Source organism: Tenrec ecaudatus, chromosome 10 (genome assembly GCF_050624435.1).
Source record: "Tenrec ecaudatus isolate mTenEca1 chromosome 10, mTenEca1.hap1, whole genome shotgun sequence".
NCBI lineage: Eukaryota > Metazoa > Chordata > Mammalia > Afrosoricida > Tenrecidae > Tenrec > Tenrec ecaudatus.
The window spans coordinates 86,483,346-86,508,744 of record NC_134539.1 but is presented as its reverse complement, the minus strand read 5'-3'; the positions used below and the strand labels follow the sequence as shown (position 1 = coordinate 86,508,744).

The window sequence follows — 25,399 nt, the reverse complement described above, 5'->3', positions numbered from 1 at the left end:
TCTATTCCAGACCACCAAGATCAAGAGAGTCGTATGAACACAGAGACACCAAAACGTGAGCATGTTGTTGGACAAATGACGCCGAGAGCGTTGCTTGATGCCCTCTTGCCACAAACCTTCAGTCGGTCAGAAGCGCGCTCCCTGGGAAGTTGGTGACGTATGCCCGCACTGCCAAATGGCACAGCTCGTACGCAGGGAAATGTAGAACACTGAAGTGACACTTTATGAGTCTGTTACAATTTTTCACCCAAATTTCCTGCCAGGGGTGAGCAAAGTAATGACTAGTGCCCCCCAACTATATCTGCAGCTTAATCCCCATAGCCGGTGAGTGTTAGGCTATATATGGCTCAAGGGACTTTACAATTATGCTTATGTTCAGGATTTTGACGTGGGGAGGTTGTTCTGGGTTATTATTCCGTTGGGCTCTGATATAATCTCTGGTGTCCTTGTGGAGGCAGAAGGAGATTGGATTCAGAAGAAAGTAAGGTGAAGGTTAATGCAAAATGCTACACTGCTGGCCTTCGAGATGAATGAAGGCGCCACGAGCCAAGGGATGCCAGAAATGCAGCTCTAGTACCCAGAAAAGGCAGGAGAGATGGTTCGCCAGCGCCTCCTGGAACAGGGCCCTATGGACACCTTGCTTTTGGCCCAGTGTCCCTGATTACAGACGTCTGAATACAGGCAGGGCAGAGGCCAAAGGACCACATGGCTGAGAGACCAAGGACACTTAGCTGACAGTGCCACCAGGACACTTTGCGACTTGACAGCAGTGTACATTTTTCTTACTCAATTAAGCAGGAAAATAACAGAGAGTCAGTGTCACGGAAAACATCAAGTACATATGGACCAGGTGAAATCTGGACCTGGCAAAGATTCCTGAAGGTAGTGTTTGCAATGCTGATGCTTGGGAAATGGCACGGTGAGAAGATTATTTTGTGTGTGTGTGACTCTGGCGTGCTATAGAATGCGTCCTTCAGTTTGGGCCGTGCCCTGGAATTATGCCACGTGATTTACTATTTCCCCTCTCCCCCCAAATCAGAGCATGGGCTCCAGGGGAAGGCTCTGAGTGTCAGCTCTAGGGGAGCTCTGTCTCCTCTCAACATCTGTGGGCCTGGCACCCCTTGCAGGGTCTCCGTGTGTCTTGTCGCCAGTCTTCCCCTGGGTCTGCTCAGTGCAGGGGCCTGGAACCCAAAGGACACGAACCTCTCTTGGCTTGTCCTTCTTAGGTGGCAGTCAAATCCTTAGAAATGAGGATGGGAAGACTTCCCCGCACTTACTTTGGATATGCTATCAGGAGGGACCAGTTCTGCTTGGAGATGGACATCACGCTTGGTAAAGTAGAGCGTCATCGAAAGAGCAAGCTCCTCAACAGGACAGATTGACCCCGTGACTGCGACAATGAGATGACACGGCCAGGCGCGAAGGATGGTGCAGCATTGGACAGTGTTTCTTTCTGTCGCACACGGGGTGCCAGTAGTCAGAACCGACTCAATGCACCTAGCACTAACTGCAGCAGTCGATCGTCATTTATGCTATTTCTCTTTTCCAACTTACAAAAGGCTAGACATTCTCCTTCAGATAGTACCTCATGCACCACACAAATACTGATAGCTAGTGCTCTTATTATCATTCACCACTTGATATTGTATAGTTGCCATTTTTATCCTTAAGTCATTGCTTCAATATTGTAAAATATATGAACATAGGATTTTCTTTCTCATCTTTTTATTGTTGATTTTCTCATTAAAATGTATAAGGGTCATGTAATTATGCTGTGTGATACCATTCTTGTGAATTTATTAAGATTTCCTCTTAGATTTAATAGCAATAATTTTTAGTGATTATTCTCATGAGTGCCTAAGAAGACTATGTACTCTCTAGCCTGGAGGAGGCAGGGTCTGACATATTTTTTTAATTAGGCTTATTATTTATATTGTTTATATCTTCCAGACATTTAGTGTTTGTTCTGTCAATTTCTGAAAAATGTATTAACATCTCTATCAAAGATTATTAATTTAGCAACTTTCCTACATAATTGAATCAATTTTGTCTTCTAAATTTCAAGGAAGTGTTGTTAGGTACATATATATGCATGTTTTTTTGTGGCTTATGTTTGTATCACTATGGAAGTATCTTTGTGTCTAATGCTTTTCAGCTTTAGAACTATTGATCTGATATTAATATCACTATATAAGCTTTCTTTTAGTTAGTGTTTTATATATCAGTTCTCAAAATGTATTGTCTGAGATCTGTTTATATTCATGAAACATGTTGATAAGAACACAGAGCTTTTGCTTCTGTGGATTATATCTAGCAATATCTACTATATTAGTAATTAAAGTCGAGAAAGCTTAAAAATATTAATTCTTTTAAAGGCAACAACAATAAATCATTATATGACAGCATCTATCATTTTTATGATAAATAGCTATATTTTCCCCGATAAAAAAATATTAGTGAAAATGAAGCACATTATTTTGTGTTCTTACAGCTGTCTTCTATGTCTGGCATAATAAAAGACATGTGGGTTCTCATATTTGTACTCCTTCTGTCACAGTGCTTTGTTTTGATTGACGTATGTAACATATATAACACAGATATGTAATCGAAAAAGGGAGGAATATTTCAGTAGTTTTCCCAGTACTGTAAATATTCTTTTTTGATACTATGCCAAAATTTGACAAATAGTAGTTTCTTAACAGTTAGTTACAATGTGGAACTAAACCATCTCTCTGAACACGGTTAATTTTTTGTACTGTTACATTACAGTCTATTAATATGTTTTATACCTCAATTGGGTCTTTGTCCCATGCATGATTTTACCCATGTAAAATGCCATGACAATTTGAAAAATATTGATTCACTGAGTTATACAGCTCTTCCAAAGGTTGACACATTTGATTCCAAACTATAGCACACACGTACTCACCACTCATCATAAGGTAGCTACGGATCTGATCAGGAAAATCTTTGAGCATTAGAAACTTCCAAGCTCGTGGTGACAAGTACATGTTTTCCAAAATTCTCCTTTCCACTTGGAAACTTAAATTTTATTACAGCTAACATTGTTGATTGTTTTTTTGAAGTCACTGGCTCGCTTATTCATTTTCAAGAAATAGTATACCAAATGCAGAAGCTTTTTGAGCTTGCGAAATGTCTCCTCTTTCACCTTTTTTTGTACTTTAAATCCTAAAACTAAAACTCCCTATGCCGTCATTTTCAGAGGGTTTGATCAGAAGGAGCAGAGACCGATAGGTAGCCAGAAGTCAACCTATTTCTTTATCAGCATTGCTTGCTCTCCTTTGTCACGTCCTTTTCTTGTCTTATAGGTAGATTCCTTTCCCGGATCCTGCTGAGAGTTGTAAACATTTCAAACCCTTTTCTGATTGTGTGCTTACAATAAAGTTCCTCTGGAGTGAGTTGTCCTTTGTTGCGTTTGCTGATGTCTCTTAGAGCAGGACACCTCTCATTTGTCACCAGCATATCTTCAGGCAGAGCTGTTTTCTCTGGAGGGTCCTGCCCGCAGTAGGTGCTCCTAAAGCTGCTGCTGCTGCTGCTGCCAGCTTCTGAGGACCAGTGGCCACCGAGCAGCTTCTCCACGTGTTTCTGGGATTGGTTAAAAATTTAGATCCTTAGCCTCCTAGAGCACTGGCTAAGCCACCCAGCGTTTCCTGGACATCTCTCATGGGGCTTCAGACAGTTTTGGGGAAAGTGCAATTAAAAAAGAATGACATGTTCCTATGGAGTTTCTGAAGCCCCCTTTGGAAGCTCTACTTGTCTTCTTTTAGTGAGTTATTCAACCCTTCCTTTTTCATTTTAAAAAAGCAGTTGCGAGGCTGTATCTGTCAGGATATGTTAGATTATCCTGTGGTAACAAATAGCTCCCCAATGTATGTGGTTGACGATAACAAATGTTTTTGTTGTGTGTGTGGTTTTTAAAAAATTCTCTGTGTATGTCTGTACAAAGAGACTGGAAAGTAGAAACAGGAAATGGAAAAAGAACGAATTCCCTCCTGCCCCCACTAACTTTTTGAAGCCCGTGCCCCATAGTTACTTAAGATGCCTGGGGGAGTAGAACACCTACCATTTCACACCTTGCTGGTCCCTGTGCCCAAGAGACGGAGCCCTGGTGGCCTAGTGGTTACTCATTAGATTTTTTTTTTAAATCATTTTATTGGGGGCCCTTACAGCTCTTATAACAACCCATATGTCCATCGTGTCAAGCACATTTGTACATCATCCTTTTCAAAATATTTTCTTTCTACTTGAGCCTTTGGAATCAGCTCGTCCCCCCCCCTCCTCTGCTCTGTCCTCCCACTTTCATGAACCCTTGATAAATTATAGATTATTGTTGTTTTCATGTCTTACACTGTACACTGGTCCCTTCACCCACATTTCTGTTTTCCATCCCCTGGCAGCGGGTGGTGGTGGTGGTGGTTATATGTTGATCATTGTGATCCGTTCTCCCCTCCTCGCACCTTCCCCCTACCCTCATGGTATTACTACTCCCATTATTGCTCCTGAGGGGTTTATCTGTCCTGGATTCCTTGTGTCTAGAGCTCTTATCTGAACCAGTGTACATGCTCTGGTCTAGCTGAATTTGTAAGCTAGAACTGGGGTCATGGTAGTGGGGATTTCTAGGTCTTAAGCCACTGAGAATCAGCCAAGTTGACACACAGCTGTCACAAATACCTGTGATTGGAGTGTGCTTTATTATCTGCTGTATTTATAGGTGAACTTGATGGAAAATAAGGCAAAAAATTATAGGAATAAAAGAATTAGGCTATTTTTTATGAAATATTTGGTGGTGATCAATTCTTTATCAGAATGCTCATTAATTATGTATTTTTTTAAACCCAAACAGTGCTATTGAGTTGGTTCTGACTCATGGCAGCCCAGCATGTGTCAGAGTAGACTTGCGCCCCATCGTAGCTCCGTGTTCAGTTGACAAGTTTTGCTTCTGAGGCGCCTCCATTCAGATTTGAGCCTCTAGCCTTTCAGTTCGTAACTGAGGGCATTAATCTGTGTACCACCCAGGGACTCTTGTTGGATAGGAAAGCCCCCCACACAAGTAGGGTCTAGCTGTAGTAATGTAGGGAGGGAGGAGAGAGACAGAATGAGTGAGTTTGGGTAAGGAACCCTGATTCTATGCATTTCCTGACACGGCAAAGAAGAGACTTCAGATGTACATCCAGTATTCTCACGTGGCTTTGCTGTACACGTTAGTTCTGAAGGCGAACTGAGCTTGGTCTAGGATTTCCTTTGCCCTCCTGGCCTGAAACACCTTTATTTTTTCCCCCCACCAGGACTTCTTCACCCTGACTAGCTCACCAGTGTGAGGAGCCAGAGAGAGGCAAGGCTTTTCCAAAGGCAGAGTTGTAGAAAACTGTGTCCGGAGAAAGGACATTTAGCCTCAGGCCCGAAAGCAGCTGGGCTAGGCTACTCATTAGTCATCCTTGCCTTTGGGGCTTCAAACTTTTCAGATTTCTCTTTGATCTCAGAGAGAGGCTAGGGGAGGGAGGCCCGGCTGACTAGAGCAGCTGAGCTGGAGGAAGGCCTCTAGAAAGGCCAGCCAAGAGGAGAGGCCGTGGAGCTTCTCCAAGAAGACCAGTGTTCGAATCGCACGGATACACAGAGCTCTGGGCAAGTGGCACCGCAAGCCCCCTTCCACCCCTGTGGCCCAGGGAAAATAGCTTGTCTTCCCGGAGCGCCTTTGCTAGAAGGGAAAACCAGGAGCTCTTCTTAGAGGGGCCCCCAAGAGCACCCCAAGTGATGGGAGGGCAGGCCGCCCATAGCAAGTGTGTGGCTGCTCTCGCAGCTATGAGTGCATTACGGCGAGCCCACGCTGCCCCCGCCCCGTCCCTGGAGAGTCCCAGAACTGGCACTTCATCCCCCAAGCGACACGTTGTGACAGCATGTGTTAAGTGCTGCCAGCCAGGGGAGCTCAGGAGACACTCAGGCAGACAGCAAGCAAGACTTTTACTGGGTTGGGGGAGGGGCACGCAAGCAGCTCCCCTCCCCCCCCCCCTGTGCCTGGCCTGCACCCAAATTCCTGACTCCTTGGAGGGAAGCATTTGTGGAGCATACACTGTACTGTCGAGCCACCCTTCGTGGTTCAGGGGACCCCACCTCCCAGCCCCCCTCCCCCACCCCCACCCCGGGTCAGAGCTCCCAGAAGCCAGCCAGGAGCAGCCTTGTAAAGACACACAGGATGCACAGATGCATAAACCCCGCTGTGCTTCCACGGCCCAGGTCGCATCCCACACCCCGCAGAATCTGTTCCTGGAGATGTCCTCTGAGGCCGAGGAAGGAAGGAGAGGCTTGAGGAAGCAGGCGGATGCTCCGCAGAAAGGAGGGGCTCCAGGAGAAAGGAGGAAGCTACTGAAGACAAGTCTCAGCTCTTCAGGGCCTCACGGGGGGCCTTTGGGAGCTGGTGATGGCACTGAAGACTCCAGCTGAGCGTGGCCCCTGCTGCTCAAACTGGGGAGTTGTTCAGCGCAGGAGGGAGGTGGTGAAAGGGATCGAGGATAGGTAATAAAAACCAAAGCAGCAGGAAGGAAGTGATCTGATTAGAACCAAAAGGCGGCGGCAGCTGGGAAGCTGTGAAGTGCCCAGCAGTCTGCTCTTTGGGTTTGGAATCCTTAAAGGCGGTGGAGCTGGAAGGCACGGAGGTCATGGCCGTTTATTTGGGGGAGGGACCCCGCATTCTCATTCTACACTGGACGGCCCGGCCAGGGGCACAAAGTCTTGGAGAAAATATTTTGAACACAGTGAGCTGTCAAAAACACTCACTGCCATTGAGTCCACTCGGGCTCCGAGTGACCCTGCAGGGCATGCATGGTAGACGGAACTGCCCCCGGGGTTTCTGAGACTGGACCGCTCCAAGGGAGTAGAAAGCCTGTCTTTCTCTCTCAGAGAAGCTGGTGGTTTTGTACTGCTGACCTCACGGTTAGCAGCTGCATGGAATTAACAATGATCATCGAGAAGGTGACTCCCGCCAGCGGTCCTGCCATCGAGTGTAATTTCCAGTGGTGAGTGCTGTGTGCCTGTGACTAAGTGGACTTAAGGAGTCGCCCCCCAAATGTGAACCCCTTTGGGGCACTCAAACAGGAGCCCTCAGCATCCTGTGCGCAGGAGTGACCTCCCTTCTGCTTTTCAGCTCAAGCAGCCTCAGTGCTCATAAACTTGCTCTAAGTGTGGTCCTCTTTTCATTTTGTTAAATCATTTTATTGGGGGCTCATACAACTATCACAATCCATAATACATCCATTGTGTAAAGCACATTTGCACATTCATTGCCCTCATCATTCTCAAAATAGCTGCTCTCCACCTAGCTCCTGGCATCAGCTCCTCATTCCCCCCTCCCTCCCTGTTCACCCCTCCCTCATGAACCCTCAATAATTTATAAATTATTATTTTGTCATATCTTGCACTGTCCAATGTCTCCCTTCACCCACTTTTCTGCTGTCCGTCCCCCAGGGAGGAGGTTATATGTAGATCCTTGTAATCGGTTCCCCCTTTCCAACCCACCCTCCCTCCACCCTCCCAGTATCACCCCTCACACCACTGGTCCTGAAGGGATTGTCCGCCCTGGATTCCTGTGTTCAGTGCGGCCAGTCTTGGCCTCATGAGCGGGTGTGTGCTTTGGTCATCCACTGAAGGAGTATGAGGGGAGCCACTTGTGCTTTCCCTCCTTCTTAAAGATCATGCTTCCTCGGCTATTGTTCTGGCCATGATAGGTAGAGTCCGAGAAGAAGTGCCAGTAAGTGATTTGGGTGACACATGTGTAAAGTCGGCCCATGGAGAGATGGAGCTTGAAGTCAAGACTTGGGATGAGGTGGTCATGTTGGTTTTTCATCTTAAATCATTTTTATACATGTAACCTGATTAAGCCTAGTATGGTCAGGCCTTTGAAGAGGAGACATGGGATGTCTTCAGGATCGTGTGTGTGTCAGAGAGAGAGAGAGAGAGACAGGCAAAGGTGGCCCTGGACTTGGATTTGAATGAGAAACCAGCTGATGATCCAGAAGTCCACAGTACACAAGAAAGCCCAACTTGCCTCCCCAGTTATATGGCTCTGTTGTTCTTCCCCAGCCAATTAGAATAAACCAAAGGACCAACCTAGACTGAGTCTTTTTTCTCAATGTAATCTTAAGTCAGAATCCATTTGGCCGTGAGGTATTTTGGCTTTCTTTTGTGGAGTGGGGTGAGGGAGGGTGTTGGGATGAAGGTTGGATACCCACTCCAAACCAAACTCAGTGCCATTGAATCGATGCAGACGCAGAGTAAACCTGAGAGCAAGGCACAACTGCTCCCCAGGTGCTCTGAGACGAAATCTTCACAGCTTCTTCTTTCTCCTGTGAAGTGGCTGATGGGTGGGCTCAATCTTCTAACCTCCAGTTAGTAGCTAAGTGCATTAACCCTTTGCACCCCTGGGACTCTGCCTTTGTTAGTAGTCTTGCTAAACATATGAAACATTGTCTTTTCAGAGTTACTTACGGTCAGTGGGTTTTGTGGTGGGAGCTTTGTGTTTAAGAATGGACTTAGTTACAGCGTGCCCACAAACAGCTGGACTCTGTCAGATTTCTGTTCCAGGAATGTTGAAAAAAGGAAAAACAAAACAAAAAATAGTAGAAATGATTGGTAGCTAGATTTTAACAGCACCAATGTCTTACCATCTGCATTAATGTTCTTTGTGCATTAAGAAGAAAAATCACAGAGATTGTATAGTTTCCTTCTTTTAAAAATGTTACCCTTCATTCATAGCTCTTACTACCAATTCAGGTGAAAATGAAATAGGTGGATTTTTTACTGGAGATTGGCAAATATTTTCCCAAGAACATGTTTAAAGATTCCAACTTTCTCAGTTCCGCTGCAAAGAAGGTTTTCCTTAGCAACTTGGTTGTGTGCTCTCTCCCTTTTATTTTAAATAGAGAACAATAGCCACTTTCTCCGGTGTTCTGCTGTCTCCAATATTAACTGCCAAGAGAATGAATAAATCGGTCTTTGAAGAAATACAACCCGAATGTTCTTTAGAAGTGAGGCTGGGGAGACTTCGTCTTGCTTACTTGGGCCACGTCTTTAAGAAAGACCAGTACTAGGAAAGACCATCCTGTTTGGTGCGATAGAGGGGCAGCTAAAAGGAGGGAAGCAAGGCCTCTGTGAGATGGTTGACACAGCAGCCACAAAGGACTCACACGTACAGCTACCACGAGAATGGTGTAAGACCAGCAACCCACAGCAGTGTTAACTCACGGCCCGTTCCGAATTAGCATTTGTTACAGTGGTGGGTCAGTACTGCTATGGTTGGATAGAAAGAACCCTTCACACACTAGACACACCATTTGTTAGGCTCAGCTCTCTGGAGAAGCAAAACCAGTGAGGCTTGTAGGTCTATGTCTGTAGAAAGTTGTAGAAGTGGGTATGTCCAGTCTGGTTCAAGGCCAGGGGTCAGATTTAAGCTGGAGGCTTCTCCAGACTCCTGTAGCCGCAGGGGCTGATGAGCAGGAAGCATGAAGATGAAGCTGATGAAGATGAAGTAGGAAGGCCCCAGGCTGGTGGCTACAGAGCTGAATGAATCCGAGTGTGGCAGTCCATCCGCTGAGGGCTCCTGGGATTGGCAGGTGATGTAACAGGATCCAAGAGGAGAAGAACTGAGCTGGCTTCCATACAGTGTCTACCGTACTAAGAGCAGGCCAGGCCCTGAATAAAACCTCACTCGATTGCAGCAAGGCGGAGTCGGTTCTACCACTGCTTGGCCGCCTCACAGGAAATCCCACCATGGACTTGACCATCGCATGTCATGGCACCTCATGGGAGAATGCTGGCCCCGTCAGGTTGACATGAAGCCTAGCTCTCACAGTCTGGGAGTGTAAGAGCAGGAAGCCCCTGGACTTCCTGAATCTCTTATTTCTCTTTTCCCATGCCCCGAACCCCGTTGCCGAGTGGGCTCAGCCCCCTGCCTTTCTTATAAGCAGGAGCATATGGAAGCCATGGTTCCGGAAGTCGCTTCCATGTGGTTCACCTTTCTACCCCTTTCTCCTTCCTTTTCCAAGTGAGGACTTCTCCAGAAAGCTCTTCTTGCCTCAGGATTAACCCAGCACACTTCCCACCACTGCAGGAGAAAGGCGCTTTCCCTGCTGTGGTGTTGCCGGTGATGGGGTGAGTCACTGAGGATTCACTCTGTTCCCTAACTCTGGAGATGGCGGCGTCTGTTCTGCCAGACGGAGGGCAGAGACCAATGTTCCATGCCAGATACCCAGCAGTGTGATTGGAGTCGGACCTGGAGACTCACACATCCTCTGTGCGCCTCAGCTACCTCATCGTGTCTGCAGTGAAGAAAACGGTAGCGCTCCCTTCACAGGATGTGTGGTGAGGATGAGTTGAGGGACAATACGTAGAGACTTAACACTCTGCCTAGCATTGTGGAAGTGCTCACCGAGTGCTGGCTGTTAGCATCGTGTGTGAGGAGTAGTTGGTGAAGGTCTTTTGGATCGGGATGGCTCTGGTTCTCAGGAGCCACTGGGCTGCCTGCCCCTGTTCGTCCTGTCAGGGCTGCGGGGGCTGGCACAAGGGCATATTGGATGCAGCCTCTGGTGCTTTCCTTACTGGAAACTGGCTTAGGAATTTAAGCTTGTAATATCCTTTCTTGAGCTTCTGTTGTCTTTCTATAGAATCTGAAGAGCTGGCCAACAGGCCTCCAATGTGCTTGTCCGTGCCTTGTGTTGAAGTGCCAAAATGCCAACTCAAAGTGTTTTCCCTCTGGGAAGCAGTACGTAATTTACCTCTTAAGGTGATTAATGCCTTTAGTCTATTCTTTGGAACCAGGAACTCACACATTTCCCCACGTCATCCTGCACAACCTGTACCTGCTTTTGTCTCCGTGAATTTCCCATCTAACCTCACCAGCTCATTGCCTTGTCTTTGACGGCTGGGGGTTGGGGCATACTAAGTTGGGGGTGGGGGTGGGGTGGGCAGAGTGTGAAGAATACCAAAGCAGGGAGCATCTTCCAAGAGTTCATGGAGAAACTTTATCATCTTTACATTCCACTCTCCCATAGTACAGTAAGGAGCCCTGGTGGTGCTGTGGGTTAGGCGTTGGACTGCTCACTGGAAGGTCAGCTGTTCATCTCCATCAGTTGCTTTGGGGAAGAAAGAAGAGGCTGTCTGTTCCCATACAGATTTCTTGCCTTGTGAACCCTCTGCAGGGCCTCCAGGAGGTAGAATCAACCCCCTGGCAGTGGGTTTGGTTTGAGTGTTCGTAGTGGAATGGCTAAGAGCAAGGGCTTTGAAATCAGAGCCCGTCCGACCCATTTTCTAGCTGAGAGACCCCAAGCAATTGACTTGATCTTTCCACACCTCGTTCCTCACATGCTGACCAGGCATGAAAGCACTCACCCTTTGGGCTGTGGGGATTAAGCTAAAGGAGTGAATGCCTCATTGGCGCATGACCTATGACTGCCCCAACTTAAGTCCCGGAGCCCCGCACTGTGGCAGGTGGCAGCCCGGCTGTCCTGGTTGTCCCAGGCAGAGCTGCCCAGCTCCTCACCCTTGGTAATGACAGGCGCGGGCGGCAGCCTGGCTGGAACTTGCCTCCCCCTTTCCCCTGGCCGGTTGGGTTTGTCCAGGTGATCCGGCACACCTGCACTACGGCTGCTCTCCGGGTATAAATTTCCCCAGCTACACAGGCTTTGCTTTTCACCACGCACAGCTCGCTTCTGATATTAGGCACGGAACTCGGGCCCTTCTGGTTTTGATTGGCTCGCCAGGGTTCATGGAGGCACAGCCTCTCGCTCGTTCCCTGAGCCCATGCCATCTGTTGGGGAAGGGCGTGCTGGTGGGCCATGCTGGCCGCAGCGCCCAGCGGCCAAGGCTACCAGGCAGCAGTGGGCTGCCATGTGCAGCGGCTCCCGGAGGACAGCAGGGTGATTGATAGCTGAGCATCTTTGTTCTCTGTGCCGGTCTAGCATCAGAGCTGTTTAAATCACTCCGAAAATCACATGCCTGACATTTCTTCAGTTGGGGGGTTGGGTGGGGGACAACCCCTGGAGTCATCACCCTTTGTCTGTTCCTGAGGAGGAAGGAGGGCATGTTCTGGGTGAGAAAGGACAGAACTGGACGGCTCTGGGGAGGAGGGTAATTTGGACAGCTTCGTGGTGGGGGGAGCGAGTGCATTAAAAGCAAAGGGCTCCCAGACGTGACGGAGGGCGTGTATTTAAGAGGACCAGCTTGGCCTTGAAGACACCGTGTTTCCTCGCTCGACCCGCGTCGGGCTGTTATCGCTTGTTTTGAACATTCCTTACTTGCCCGCTTGGGATACGCTTCCCTCCTGACACACTCTTGAGGAGGTGTGTGTGCGTGTTAAGCACTTCGAGCCCTCCAGAAAATTCAGTTTTGTGCTTAGCTAAGGGCCAGAGATGGGGGTTTCATTCTTTTTTTATTTATTTTTTGGGGGGAGGGGTTCATTCTTACTCAGAAGACTTTTCTCTCCTTCTAAAGCAAAGAAAAAAAACGCTGAGCCATCACTCATCCAACACTCTTCAAGGTATTAAGGGACGTTGAAGACTATTAAGGACTACACCCAGCATGAGGCCTGGCGGTGTAGTGGTTTGCACATTGTGCTGCTAGCTGCAAGGTTAGCAGTTCAAAAACACCAGCCATTCAATGGGGACAAGACAAGGCTTTCTACTCCCTTGAAGACTTAGTCTTGGAAACCCACAGGGACAGTTTTAACCTGCCCTAGAGGGCCGCTTTGAGTCGGAATCAGCGTGATGGCAAGGCGTGAGTCACCCACCAGGAGACTGCTTTAAGATATAGGTGCAGACATTTGCATTGTGTTGGGCCCGTGTTTCTAATGTCATGATTGAGTGATCATAATTACATATCATAATTTCAGCCCTTCAGCACCCCTTTTCTATTTATAGGAGCGCTCTGGGGGGAGGCCTTTGGTAAGACAGCTGCTCTTGTTTATCATTGTTTCTTACCGCTGCCGATGCTGAAGGATTAGATCTGAGTATGTTGTGCTGGGGGCACCTCTGAGGGTAGATAGTTTCATTCCTCTGATCAGCAGATGAAATATTTGACTTTGAACTGCCAAGCTTTCATCATTTTACTTAGAAGAAGGAACAAGACTAGGAGTCTCTTACGGAAATAGATACTATTCGTTGAGACGTTTTGCTGTCAGTGACTTCATATGCGGGGAATCAACATAATTGCTACTGTGCGTGCATTGGGCCCATGGTTAACAGTTCAAAGCCACCGGTTGCACCGTGAGAGAAAGATGAGGCTTCCTACCCCTGAAGAGTTACAGCCCTGGACGCCTGCAGGGGCAGCTCTCCCCTGTTCTCTAGGGTTGCCATGAGGAAGGATGGACTGGAGGGCAGGGAGTGTTGAGACGGGAAAGCTGGACATGGACTAAGGAAGACCCACGAGGAATCGGTGGATTTTTTCAGTGTGGTACTGGTGAAGATTATTGAAAGTTCCATGGGCTTCCAAAAGAACAAACAAATCTGCCTTGGAGAAGTGCAGCCAGAACGCTCCTTAGAAAAAGGATGGTGAGACTGTCTCATATTTTGGACATGTTGTCCCTGGAGAAGGGCATCATGCTTGGTGAAAAAGAGGGCAGTGAGACAGAGGAAGGCCCTGGCCAAGATGGACGGACGCAGTGGCTGCAGCAGTGGGCGCAAGCATGAGAATGATGCTGAGGGTGGGGTGGAGCCGGGCAGTGTGTTGTTCTGCTATGGAGCAGGTTGCGCTGAGTAGGCATAAGACACACACACACCAGTTGAAGGCCAGCTGAATTACTGCTGTGGTGGAGATTAATTAATCGTCACGACAGCCACCCTACTGGCACTACCAGGGTCCAAATGATAGCTAAGGAAGTTGAGGCTGAAGGAATCGAGGGAACTTCCCGAAGCCAGACAACTACCAAATGTCAGAACCGAGCTCGGTCTGGGGACAAAGTGTGCTCTCTTATCCCTCATATGTGTTGATCGCTGTCCACGCACAATCAAAGGTTTATTGGGAACTGAGCGGTTCTTTCTACAAGATTCTCAACAGGGGCCCCGCCCCCTGGCCTCGTACTGGTGAGCTCCTTCTTTCAGATGTTTCCTCTTTAGGGCTTAATAAAGGGAACTTCTCTGAATCAAAAGTAAACAAGGCAAAGTAGGAGATACTTGGTATACAAATAGGATCGGCTTCTTGTCCAAACCCCAGGCTAAAACTAATGGGCGGGACAGTCCACCCAAGAATTCGGTACTGAACATTGCGACCTGAAAGGAGATCTGGTGGCAAGCTGTTGAGTAAGTGTGTGACTGCTCACATGTTCAGCAGTTCAAATCTACCAGCTGCTTCAAGGGAGAAAGAAGAGACTGTCTCCTGGTAATGATTTACAGCCTTGGAAGCCTGACGAGTGATAATTGCATCAATAGCAGTGTGTTTCATTGTGATGTGACTGGGGGTTGGGGTGGAGGGAGGAAGTAGGAGCAGCTCCCAAAACTAAATAAGCAATTCTAAAATGTAAAGCCCTTTAGCAAAAACCCAAACAATAAAAAAACCAAAACATAAAATACGTTGCAAAGCTCACTCACTTCCTTGATCAGCCTCATAGACGCACTCACTCACTGTCGTGAGTCATTTATTTACTTTTATTTATTTTTAATAAGCCATTTTATTGGGGCTCTTAGAGCCCCGTACATCAACAGTATCAAGCACATTTGTACATATGTTGCCATCATCAGTTTCAAAACATTTTCTTCCTACTGAAGCACTTGGTATCAGCTCCTCTTTTTTCCCCTCCTTCCCCTACCCCACCTTCATGAACCCTTAAATTATAAAGTATTATTATTTTCATATCTTATACTGTTGTTACCTCCCTGCACCCACATTTCTGTTGTTCGACCCCCTGAGGGTGGGGGAGGGTTATACATTGATCCTTGCAATTGCTTCTCCCTTTCTCCCCTCACCTTCCGCCTACTCTCATGGTAACCCTAATCCCATTACTGTACCTGCAGGGTTTATCTGTCCTGGATTCTGTTTGTTGAGATCCCTTATCTGTGTCATTCTCTGGTCTAGCCAGATTTGTAAGATAGAACTGGGTTAATGATAGCAGGGTGGGGCGCATTCAAGAACTAGTTTCTTCCGTGCTATACTGCACTCTGGTTGACTTGTCCCTTCCTTGTGACCCTTCTATGAGGGGTTGTCCAATTCTCTACAGATGGGCTTTGGGTCTCAACTCTGCCCTCCTTGTTCACAGTGATCTGGCTGAGACTGTAACCCTTTATGGATGCCCTAACTGCCATTGTGCACATTTTGATGTGATGACGGATATGTTGAAGTACAGTAGATTCACATTTTGATATTTTTCTTTTAAAAAGGCTTCTGTGATTTTGTAGGCACTCTGGTGGTTATGAGTTGGGCTGCGATCTGCATGGTTGCCAGTTCGAAACCACTAGCAGCTCCTTGGGAGAAAGACCAAGCTTTCTATTCCTGTCAACAGTTAAAAGTCTAAGACACCCACAGGGGGTCACTATGAGTCAGCAATGACTTGATGACAGGGAGTTTGGTTTGGGTTTACTGTGATTAAAAAATCATTTTATTGCAGGCTCTTACAGCTCTTATACAATCCATATATCAATTGTATCAAGCATATTTATACATATATTACCATCATCATTTTCTTTCTATTTTTTAACATTTTATTGGGGGGTCATACAACTCTTTTCACAATCCATCAATCCATTGTGTCAAGCACATTTGTACATTTGTTGCCATCATCATTCTCAAAACATTTACTTTCTATTTGAGCCCTTGGTATCAGCTTCTCATTTTTCGCTCCCTCTCCCCCTCTTACATGACGCCTTGATAAATTATTATTATATCTTATACAGATCCCTGTCTCCCTTCATCCACATTTCTGTTGTTTGTCGATCATTGCCATTGGTTCCCCCTTCCACCTGTCTTTCCCCCACCTCCCTCTACTCCTGTTATTGCTGTTCCTATTTCTGTTCCTGAGGGGTTGATTGGACCTGGATTCAGTGTGTTGTGAGCTCTTATCTGTACCAGTGGACATGCTCTGCTCTAGTCAGAACTGAAAGGCAGGACTGAGGTTATGATAGTGGGGGCTGAGGAAGCCTCAAAGAACCAGAGGAATATTGTGTTTCATTGGTGTTGTACTGTGCCCTGCTTGACTCACAGAATCCCTTCCTTGTGGTTCTGTGATTTTTTTTACCAAGACTTTTTTACTTACCCTTGTGGGTCTGTATAAAACAACAACAAAAAATTGCTATTTATGTGTGCTCTTCTGTGACACTAATTACACTTACCATGATGTGTAACTATCACTACTGCTTATTTCCAGAGGTGTTTTCATCAGGCTAATCAGAAGCTTATGGAGCCTGCCGGTGCCGTGGGTGTGGTTGGACTGCTAACTCTACTGTAAGCAGTTCAAGCCACCAGCTGTTCCACTTGAGAGAAAGACTGGGCTTTCTACTCCCCTAAAGAGTTACAGTCTCAGAAACCCACAGGGGTTGTTCGACCCTGTGCTTTGGGGCCACCATGAGTCAAAATGGACTTCATAGCCGCGAGGCGGAGTTTGGAAACAGAAACTCAATACCCATTCAAAAATATTACTCATTTGTCTCTCCGTACCCTTAGACTCCCCAGTCTCTCCCTACGGTAACCACTAGGAACATTTTATCTCCATCTGCTCTGCTTATTTCATATACATGGGAACATACGGTATTTATCTGTTTGTGTCTGACTTACTTCACTCAAAATAGGGGTTTCAAGTTCATCCGTGTAGTAACCTTTGTTAGGACTGCATTCATTTTTATTTTTGACTCATAACTCAATGGCTGCTAACAGCAGCAGTATTCCATTGTGTGTATTCATTATATGTATACGGCAGCTTTGCCCCGTCGCTCTATTGATGGATACTTAGCTTGTCTCCATTGTTTGTCTATTGCAAGGCTGCAGTGAGCTCGGTGTACAGATTTCTGTTTCGGTAGTTACAATTTTTTGGCCACACTGTCAGCGTTGAACTGTTTTCTTTAGATGATGAAATTTGGATTTTAATTCCACTTTCCTGGATTTCACTAGCCCACCAGTGTATCGACATAGCTGCTCGTGGCGTATACAGAGCTGTCTGTATCAGTAGAGCACTAATATAGTAAAATACGACTGTTAATAAGTGCAGACAGCTTCAGTGTTCCGAAAAGATTCATATTCATTATGACTCTTAGACATCATTTCAAGTTTCCGTCGATAGCAATCATGAAGCACCTCTCTCCCTGCCCCACACTGGGTGAATAGTGGGCACTTGAGCCATCTCAGCCAGTTAAACATGAAGGCCAATCTGCTGGAGCCCTTCTGGAAAAAGGCTCTTTGCTTTGAAGAAAGAGTCACAGAAAGCGATGGTTTTCTCTTTTCTTCCTTTGGAGGGCCTGTCAGGGTGTGACCCCTGAACCTCCTCAACAGTGTCACACAAGAGGAATCAGACTGAGAGCAACATCCCCGCTGGAGGTGGATGAACAAGGATTGTGGTAAAAATAAGTAACAGTCCCCCCAAAGTGTCCACCTTCCGTCTGTCGGTTTGTTGTATGGTGGTGGCTTATGTGTTGCTCTGAGGATGGAAGCTGTGCCATCGATATTTCAGATATTCAGCACCATCACCAGGGTAGACAGGTGTCAGCACAGCCTCCAGATCAAAGACTGACAAGGAGGAAAGACCTGGTGACCCACTTCTGGAAATTAACCAAGGAAACCCTTATTGCCCTCTATGGTGCTGGAATTGGGGTCCCCTAGGTTCGAAGGCACTCCAGATACACCCGGGCTGCAACAATGGACTCAGCATAGTGTGACGACCGCTCATGTCCTTACTCGACACGGGATCTCTGAGTGTCGGAGCAGACTGGGTGGAAGCAACGACAACAGCAAGAAAGATCCCCGTGTCCTAATCCCCTGAACCTGTGATGTGTGGCAAGAGAGACTTTTCCGATGGGATGAAAGACACAGGGCTTGTGAAGGGGAGCTGATCTTCAGTTATGTAGATGAGTCCAGTGTAATCACAAAAGTCAAACCCAACTCACTGCCAGCAAGTCCATCCTGGCTCATCGCCACCCTATAGATAGAAACAGCTGGGGTTCTGAGGCTGTAAATCTTTACCTCATCTTTCTTCAGAGGAGCAACTGGTGGATTCGAATTGCTGACTTGGTGATTATCAGACCAGCACATAATCCACTATGCCACAGGCACAGCGTTGTGCTAAGCCTGTATATATCGAGACAGTTGTGGCTGCAGGTAGCAGAAAATCTCCCCCAAAGTGGAATGTAAGCAGCCTCTCTAAAAGCAAAACAAACAACAAACAAACTCACTCACTGTCATTGAGTCAGTGGCGATTCATAGTGACCCTATAGCAAAGGATAGAACTGCCCCCTGTGAATTTCCGAGACTGTAACTTTACAGAAAAAGACAAGGTAATGATGAAATCTCCCCTAGAGCCTCCAGCAAGCAACACACGACTCCATGATGTCAGCCCAGTGAGACCCAGGTCAGAACTTTGAGATAATGCATCTCTGTTGTATTAATCCATTTCATTTAGCATAAATTATTGTAGTAGTCACGGGAAACTAACATAGACACAAAAGGGACCCAGGCTCTGACTCCATGGCTTGCGGTCCCTATAAACCAGCCCCCCCTGGATATCTCCTATGCACACGTTTCTTATCGAGCATCTGTGCAGTTCCACTCGTTTGAGAAAGATTTTCTCTGGCTTTCACTTGAATTGGTAAGTCGTCATTTTGATTAGAACTACTGGGGCCCTAATTTATACATACTCAGCACCAAACCAGACCCACTGGCATCAAGTAAATTCCAGCTTGTAGTGACCCTCTGCAGAGCGTCTAAGAGTGTAAACCTCGCTGGGAGCAGACAGCCTCATTCTTCTCCCCCGGAGGGTGGCTGGTGGGTTGAACCGCAAACTCTGAGATTAACAGCTCTACGCCTAGTCCGCAGTGCTACCAAGGTCCTCGTAATTAGCTTAGTCCCGTGTATGTGATTATCTTCACATTGGCTTGCAGTCCCTAAAGTAGAAGGTCATTGAAAAAGAGGAGGACCAACGCAAGGACACTGTTCCAATAACCCAGCATTCTGTGATGCTCACCTTCCCGACACAACCGCTGAAGACAAATGGTGCATAAGCAAATGTGGTGAGGAAAGCTGATGGTGCCCGGCTATCAAATGATACGGTGTCTGAGGTCTTAAAAGCTTGAAGATAAACAAGCGGCCATCTAGCTGAGAAGCAACGAAATCCACATGGAAGAAGCACACCAGCCTGTGATCATGAGTTGTCAATGGGATCAGGTATCAGCCATCAAAGACCCAGAACAAAAGATCATATCAATGTGAATGAGGAGGAATATGGAGTGGAGACCCAAAGCCCATCTGTCGACAACTGGGCACCCCCTTACAGAAGGGTCACAAGGAAGAGACAAGCCAGTCAGGGTGCAGTATAGCACCGATGAAACATACAACTTTCTTCTAGTTCTTTAATGCTTTCTCTCCACCCACCCCCCACTACTATCATGACCCTAATTCTATCTTACAAATCCGGCTAGACCAGAGCATGTACCCAGGTACAGATAGGAACTGGAAACACAGGGAATCCAGGACACATAAACCCCTCAGGACCAATATTGAGGGTAGTGATACCAGGAGGGGAAGGGGAAGGTGGGGGAGAAAGAGGGAACTGATCACAATGCTCTACATATAACCCCCTCCCAGGGTAACAGGCAACAGAAAAGTGGGTGAAGATAGACATTGGTCAGTGTAAGACACGAATAAATAATTAAAAATGTATAAGTGATCAAGGGTTCGTGAAGGAGGGAGGAGAAAAACGAGGAGCTGTGTGAGCCCACAATAAAATGATTTTAAAAATGATTCAAAAAGAAAAGAAACCGAGGAGACCCTGAACACGATGGACTGGCCCAGTGGCCGCCATTGCCGGCTGAGACACAAGGACTGTGGGGGGCGCAGGGCCAGCAGGCGGGACGCTCATCCGTCGTACAGAGAGTGGCTGTGAACTGGAACCAACACACCTAAGGACCACAAACACGGATGTTTGTGGAAGAATGAAAAAAGCAAAAGAGGTTGGAGGAAAAAAACCTCAGTCTTACATCTAAAGAAACAGGGCTGTTTTCTGAGTCATGCTAAGTGTAATAACAGAGTTGGTTTTTTTTTTTTTTTAATAAAAGACACAAAAGATGTTTGGAGGGACGGATAAATGGTTTGAACCTTGGGATGGCCTGGAACTTCAGCAGGTGCACTTTCAAATTGCCAGATTCATTTCCGATTGTGACCTCCAGGCATCCACATTCTCCTTTCCAAAATAACATTTCAGCAGGCTCTGTGAACAGGCCAAGACGTGATTATTTTTACAATTCCAGATGATTTCCTAATTTAGGATCGCTCCAGCGGAGGTAGAAATGAAGGGAAACATCCAACTCTTTTTTCCACCTCCACAGAGCGGGAACAGCCGTGGCACTGGTTTCAACCAAGTGCTGCTGACAAGTATGAAAGCATTTATCATCTGCCAGCTGCGCAGTGGCCTCGCTGAACCCCGCTGGGGTCCCAGCCCAGTTTCAGATCAAAGAGGCCAAAGATCAACTGCTATTTCGTGCTGGTTTCCAAGTCTTTTTCCCTACCACTTCTGGGTTTCCAATTAGTTGTTTCTGTAATTTTTGCTTCAAAGACCATCCTGAGGCCCAGGGTTACCCTCTTATTCTCGTCTCATCCCTCATCCCCCAAGCGCATGTGCTCAACCGGGCCTCCTCTCCTCCCTCCCCTCCCTATCCCCCACCCGCATATAGTTTCTTGAAAGGAGCCAGAGATCAATCTGGATTCCTGGGAACATGGGGAATCTCTTCTCTTGCTGTCTAGTCTGCCTAGTGGGGGCTCTTGGAATCGTTCCAGAAGCCCAGCCAAGCCACTTGCCAACAAGCTGATCACAACTCCTGGCGACCCCATGTTTACTGGAGTGGAACCACAGAATCCGGTCTCCAGACCTTTCTTCTGCGATTCTGCTAGGTGGCCCCAGTGCCCACTCTCAGGTTCTTTTGCTCAAACTCGTGAACTGATGGTTGTTGAGTCCATTTGGACTCCTCTGGACCCTGCAGGACAGAGTCGAAGTGCTCCCTGGGGTTTCAGAACTGCCAGTCTTCATGGCAGCAGACGGCCTCAGCTTCTGCAGTGGCTGATGGGTTCCAGCGGCCCAACGCTTGATCTGCAGTGCTACCAGAGCTCCTCTTCCGGTTAGGAGTTGAGCAGAAACCTTGGTGCCCTCCGGGGACCTTCCCCCAATCCACTTAATCACCTTGTTCATGCTGGTCCCTCCCTGGGTCCGAATCCTGTTCGACCATGGTTATATTGAGAGTATAGTAGGCGGCGGTGTTGGTCATGTGGCACGTTGCACCCCTAGATCCCCGTGAGTGATCAGCTATACACCAGGGAGGAGGTGTCGGTATAGCTTTTCTTCCAGGAGGTGGGAAGGCCCCTATTTAGGCTTTCTGGATGCGGACATCCATCCCTTACAGTGGTCTCGTAGGCACTTTTGAGGGAGTCTGGGGTAGATGCGATTTGGTGTATAGTAACTCCACTTTGTGGAGGCAGATGCACTCTCTCCAAAGCACATTTTATCGTGTTGCTACAGGGTCTTAGAGCTTCTCCATATTTGGGGTCCCTCCTTTCCTTTCCCTCCCTTGCACAAATATTTACCTATGCAAGTGTCTGCTTGTGAGATTTAACTTGCTATTTAGTTATAAATATGTAAAATAACTTTGGCGCCTCAGGGCTATTAACGCAGTGCTCGTGGTAGGCCGGCCAACCTAAAGGTTTGGAGGCTTAAGTCCAGCCGCAGTGCCATGGAGGAAAGGCCTGGTTATCAACTTCCAAAAATTCAGCCAGGACGACCCCTGGGGCACAGTTCCACTCTGAAACACAGGGAGCCACCAGGAGTCCGGGCCGCTCACGGACATCTGTTGTTGTTGTTACTGTTATGTTTTAAAGAATGAGAACTTAGTATATTTTGAGATACAAGCTTCCCACTTTTAAGTTTATGAACTATTTTTGCTCATGTTTGTCACATGAATCTGTGACAGCCCTGGTTTTTTTTCACTCAAACCTGCATTAAACGTAGCAGCATCCTACAACCTCCGGGTCTTTCTTCCACATTACCATCCATACTTCCCTGGGAGTGTGGACCAGAGGCTTTTATAGAAGAATTAACCATGTGAAAGGGCGTCAAAAAGTTTGTGGTAAAACAAAATGAAAAAATAATGGAAGTTTTCCACCGGCTTTTCAAAGCCCTTGTGTTAAGTCCACTCAAGGCAGCAAGAGATTCATGGTATGTTTTTATTGAAGAATTCACCAGCCATGTCCCCACCATCCCATAGGTGCAGGGTGCTCATGCTTTCCCTGGAGTTTTGCATTGGGTTGGATGCACCGATGCTGTGAAGCATTATCAGCGGGTTTCAAGGACATTAGCCTTTTGAATCACCATACAAGTTTCAAGCCAAGTGGGAGGCTAAGGGCATAGAAGGAGGCTGAGGTTCCAATGGTCTGCTCAGGCACTTGCACATCTGAGAATACTCAGGTAGACTTTTTGATCTTGAAGCTGTCAGCAGCTGAAGGGGCTAGGGAACACACATCACGCCTCTGAACCTTCACCTTGCTGCTTCTTCAAGGAAACTCCTCGTTCTCTGAGTACTCCGGCTTCTCAGCCAGGAGATCCAGAGATACCCAGAAGTCACGCTCCGCTTGGAAGAGCCATCGGCCCGTGCACACCACATCTGCTCCACAAGCCTTCTTTAGCGTCTTGAAGAGCAAGGATGTCACTTTGAGGACCATGGTGTACCTGACCCAAGCCATGGTATTTTCATTCACCTCCTATGCGTGTGAAAGTTGGGGGACTGAAGGAGGAAGACCAAAGAAGAACCACTGCATTTGAATTATGGGACTGGCGAAGAATGTTGACAGCCCCACAGCTGTCAAAAGAACACAGCTGTCTTGGAAAGAGGACAGCCAGGGTGCTCTTTAGAAGCGAGGATGGTGAGACTTGGTCTCACGTACTTAGGGTATGTGGTCAGGAGAGACCGGTTTCTGGAGACTTGGTAAAGTAGAAGGGCAGTGAAAAGGAGGAAGACCCCCAAGGAGATGGATTGACACAGTGGGTTCAAACTTATCAACTGTGAGGATGGCGGCGGCAGTGTTTTGGTTGTTGTGCATGGGAGCGCTGAGTCAGCCGACTCCACAGAACCTAGCGACAACCTAACAACCACCCGCCCCCTGTGCTGATTTCTTGGCATCAGTCCCCAATGTTGGGCACTTCTTACATCCACTGTACTTATAGGATAAGTCCCCTTCCCAGGAAACATTTACTGGACATTTAACAAAGAACACGTTTTAAAATAGGAACACACTTATATTTAAGTAGAGACTGTTTTTCTGTGCTTGGTCGCTGAAGTTCACTAAAGATTGAATAATTCTTTTTTTCCTTGCTCTTGGCTCTTCTTTCACCAGTGTCAGTTTTCCTCCCCACAACCATCCTTGCATTGAACGAGATGAGAAGTAGAGCTAATCATTTCGGGTCTTCCAGGGAACTAGAGCCTATATCAGGAAGCTCTCTAGAAGGCCCGGGATGGAAACAAAGTAGAATGCCTGCTCAGAATAAACCATGGATGGAGCCAGCTTCTCCAGTAGCTACCTCTGAGTAGCTTGGACTGGAGCCACCTCCTCCATGATGACACCGCCTTTGGGACACAGTTGATGCTTACGCGTCACTGCTGGACTCCAACAGCACAGTCCACGCACCTCACGTTACAAGTGCTTCTACAGTCAACCAAGCCAATCAAGGTAACTCAACAGGATCGAGAGAAAAACACATAGCAGATATAGCTGTAATTAAACCAAAGAAATAAAAAGCAAATGATCAAACTCAAATTTTCTAAACAATGAAACTTCTGTTCATTTTTCTAAGAATCCAGAGAATAAGTGTATACATGTATATATATGTGCATTTGTGTGTGTGTATGTGTGTAAGGGGACCTGGTGGCACTGTTGGGTAAGCACTGGACTGCTAGCTGCAAAGTGAGTGGTTCAAACCCACTAGGTGCTCCAAGGGAGAAAGAAGAGGCTATCCTCTCCCTGGTTGACTCATCCCTTCCTTGTGACCCTTCTGTGAGGGGATGTCCCCTTGTCTGTAGATGGGTTTGGGGTCTCTGCTTTGATCCCCTTCATTCTCAGCAGTGTGTTTTATTTGTTTGTTTGTGGTCTTCTGATGCCTGTTACCTGATCCCATCGACACCTCATGATCACACACACAGGCTGGTGTGCTTTCTGTGTGTGGGCCTGTTGCTTCTCCACTCAATGGCCGCTTGTTTAACTTCAGGCTTTTAAGACCCCAGATACTGTATCTTTTGATAGCCAGGCACCATCAGCTTTCTTCACCACATTTACTTATGCACACATTGTGTCTTCAGTGATTGTGCTGGTAGGGTGAGCATCACAGAATGCCAGGATGTTAGAACAAAGTGTTCTTGCATTGAGGGAGGGCATGAGTAGAGGCCCAAAATCCGTCCACTTCCTCAATGTATTGGCATATAAATATATGTACACATGGCAATAGCTCTACTTTTATTTAATTTTTTAATCTTTTTATTAGGGGCTCATACAACACTTATCACAATCCATACATACATCAATTGTGTAAAGCACATCTGTACATTGATTGCCCTCATCATTCTCAAAACATTTGATCTCCACTTAAGCCCTTGGCATCAGGTCCTCATTTTTTCCCCCTCCCTCTCCACTACCCCCTCCCTCATGAACCCTTGATAATTTATAAATTATTATTTTGTCATATCTTGCCCTGTCTGACGTCTCCCTTCACCCACTTTTCTGTTGTCCGCCCCCAGGGAGGAGGTCACATATAGATTCTTGTAATCGGTTCCCTCTTTCCAACCCACTCTCCCTCTACCTTCCCAGTATTGCCACTCACACCACTGGTCCTGAAGGTATCATCCACCCCGGATTCCCTGTGTTTCCAGTTCCTATCTCTACCAGTGTACTTCCTCTGGTCTAGCCAGACTTGCAAGGTAGAATTGGGATCATGATAGTGGTGGGGGGCGGGGCGGAGAGTAAGCATTTAGGAACTAGAAAAAAGTTGTATTTTTCATTGATGCTACATCGCACCTTGACTAGCTCGTCTCCTCCTCTAGACCCCTCTGCAAGGGGATCTCCAATGACCAACAAATGGGCTTTGGGTCTCCACTCCGCAACCCCCCCCCCACTCATTCACTATGATAAGATTTTTTTGTTCTGATGATGCCTTATACTGATCCCTTTGACA

At 47.0% G+C, this 25,399-nt stretch overlaps 1 protein-coding gene across 3 annotated transcripts in view; it reads left to right on the top strand.

Annotated features, from left to right (window-relative positions):
- Positions 1 to 25,399, top strand: part of STX8 (syntaxin 8) — a 293,197-nt gene that overhangs the window by 83,670 nt on the left and 184,128 nt on the right. Inside the window, exon 7 of one of the 3 annotated variants that reach the window (XM_075560923.1) lies at positions 1,227 to 3,506. The exons of 1 other annotated variant lie outside the window; for it this stretch is intronic. In XM_075560923.1, coding sequence (XP_075417038.1) covers positions 1,227 to 1,336 — 110 coding nt within the window. In that variant the 3' untranslated portion in view covers positions 1,337 to 3,506. Of the gene's footprint in view, positions 1 to 10; positions 1,173 to 1,226; positions 3,507 to 25,399 lie in introns of those variants that run through there. One more of the 3 variants, XM_075560922.1, reaches the window with a different exon arrangement.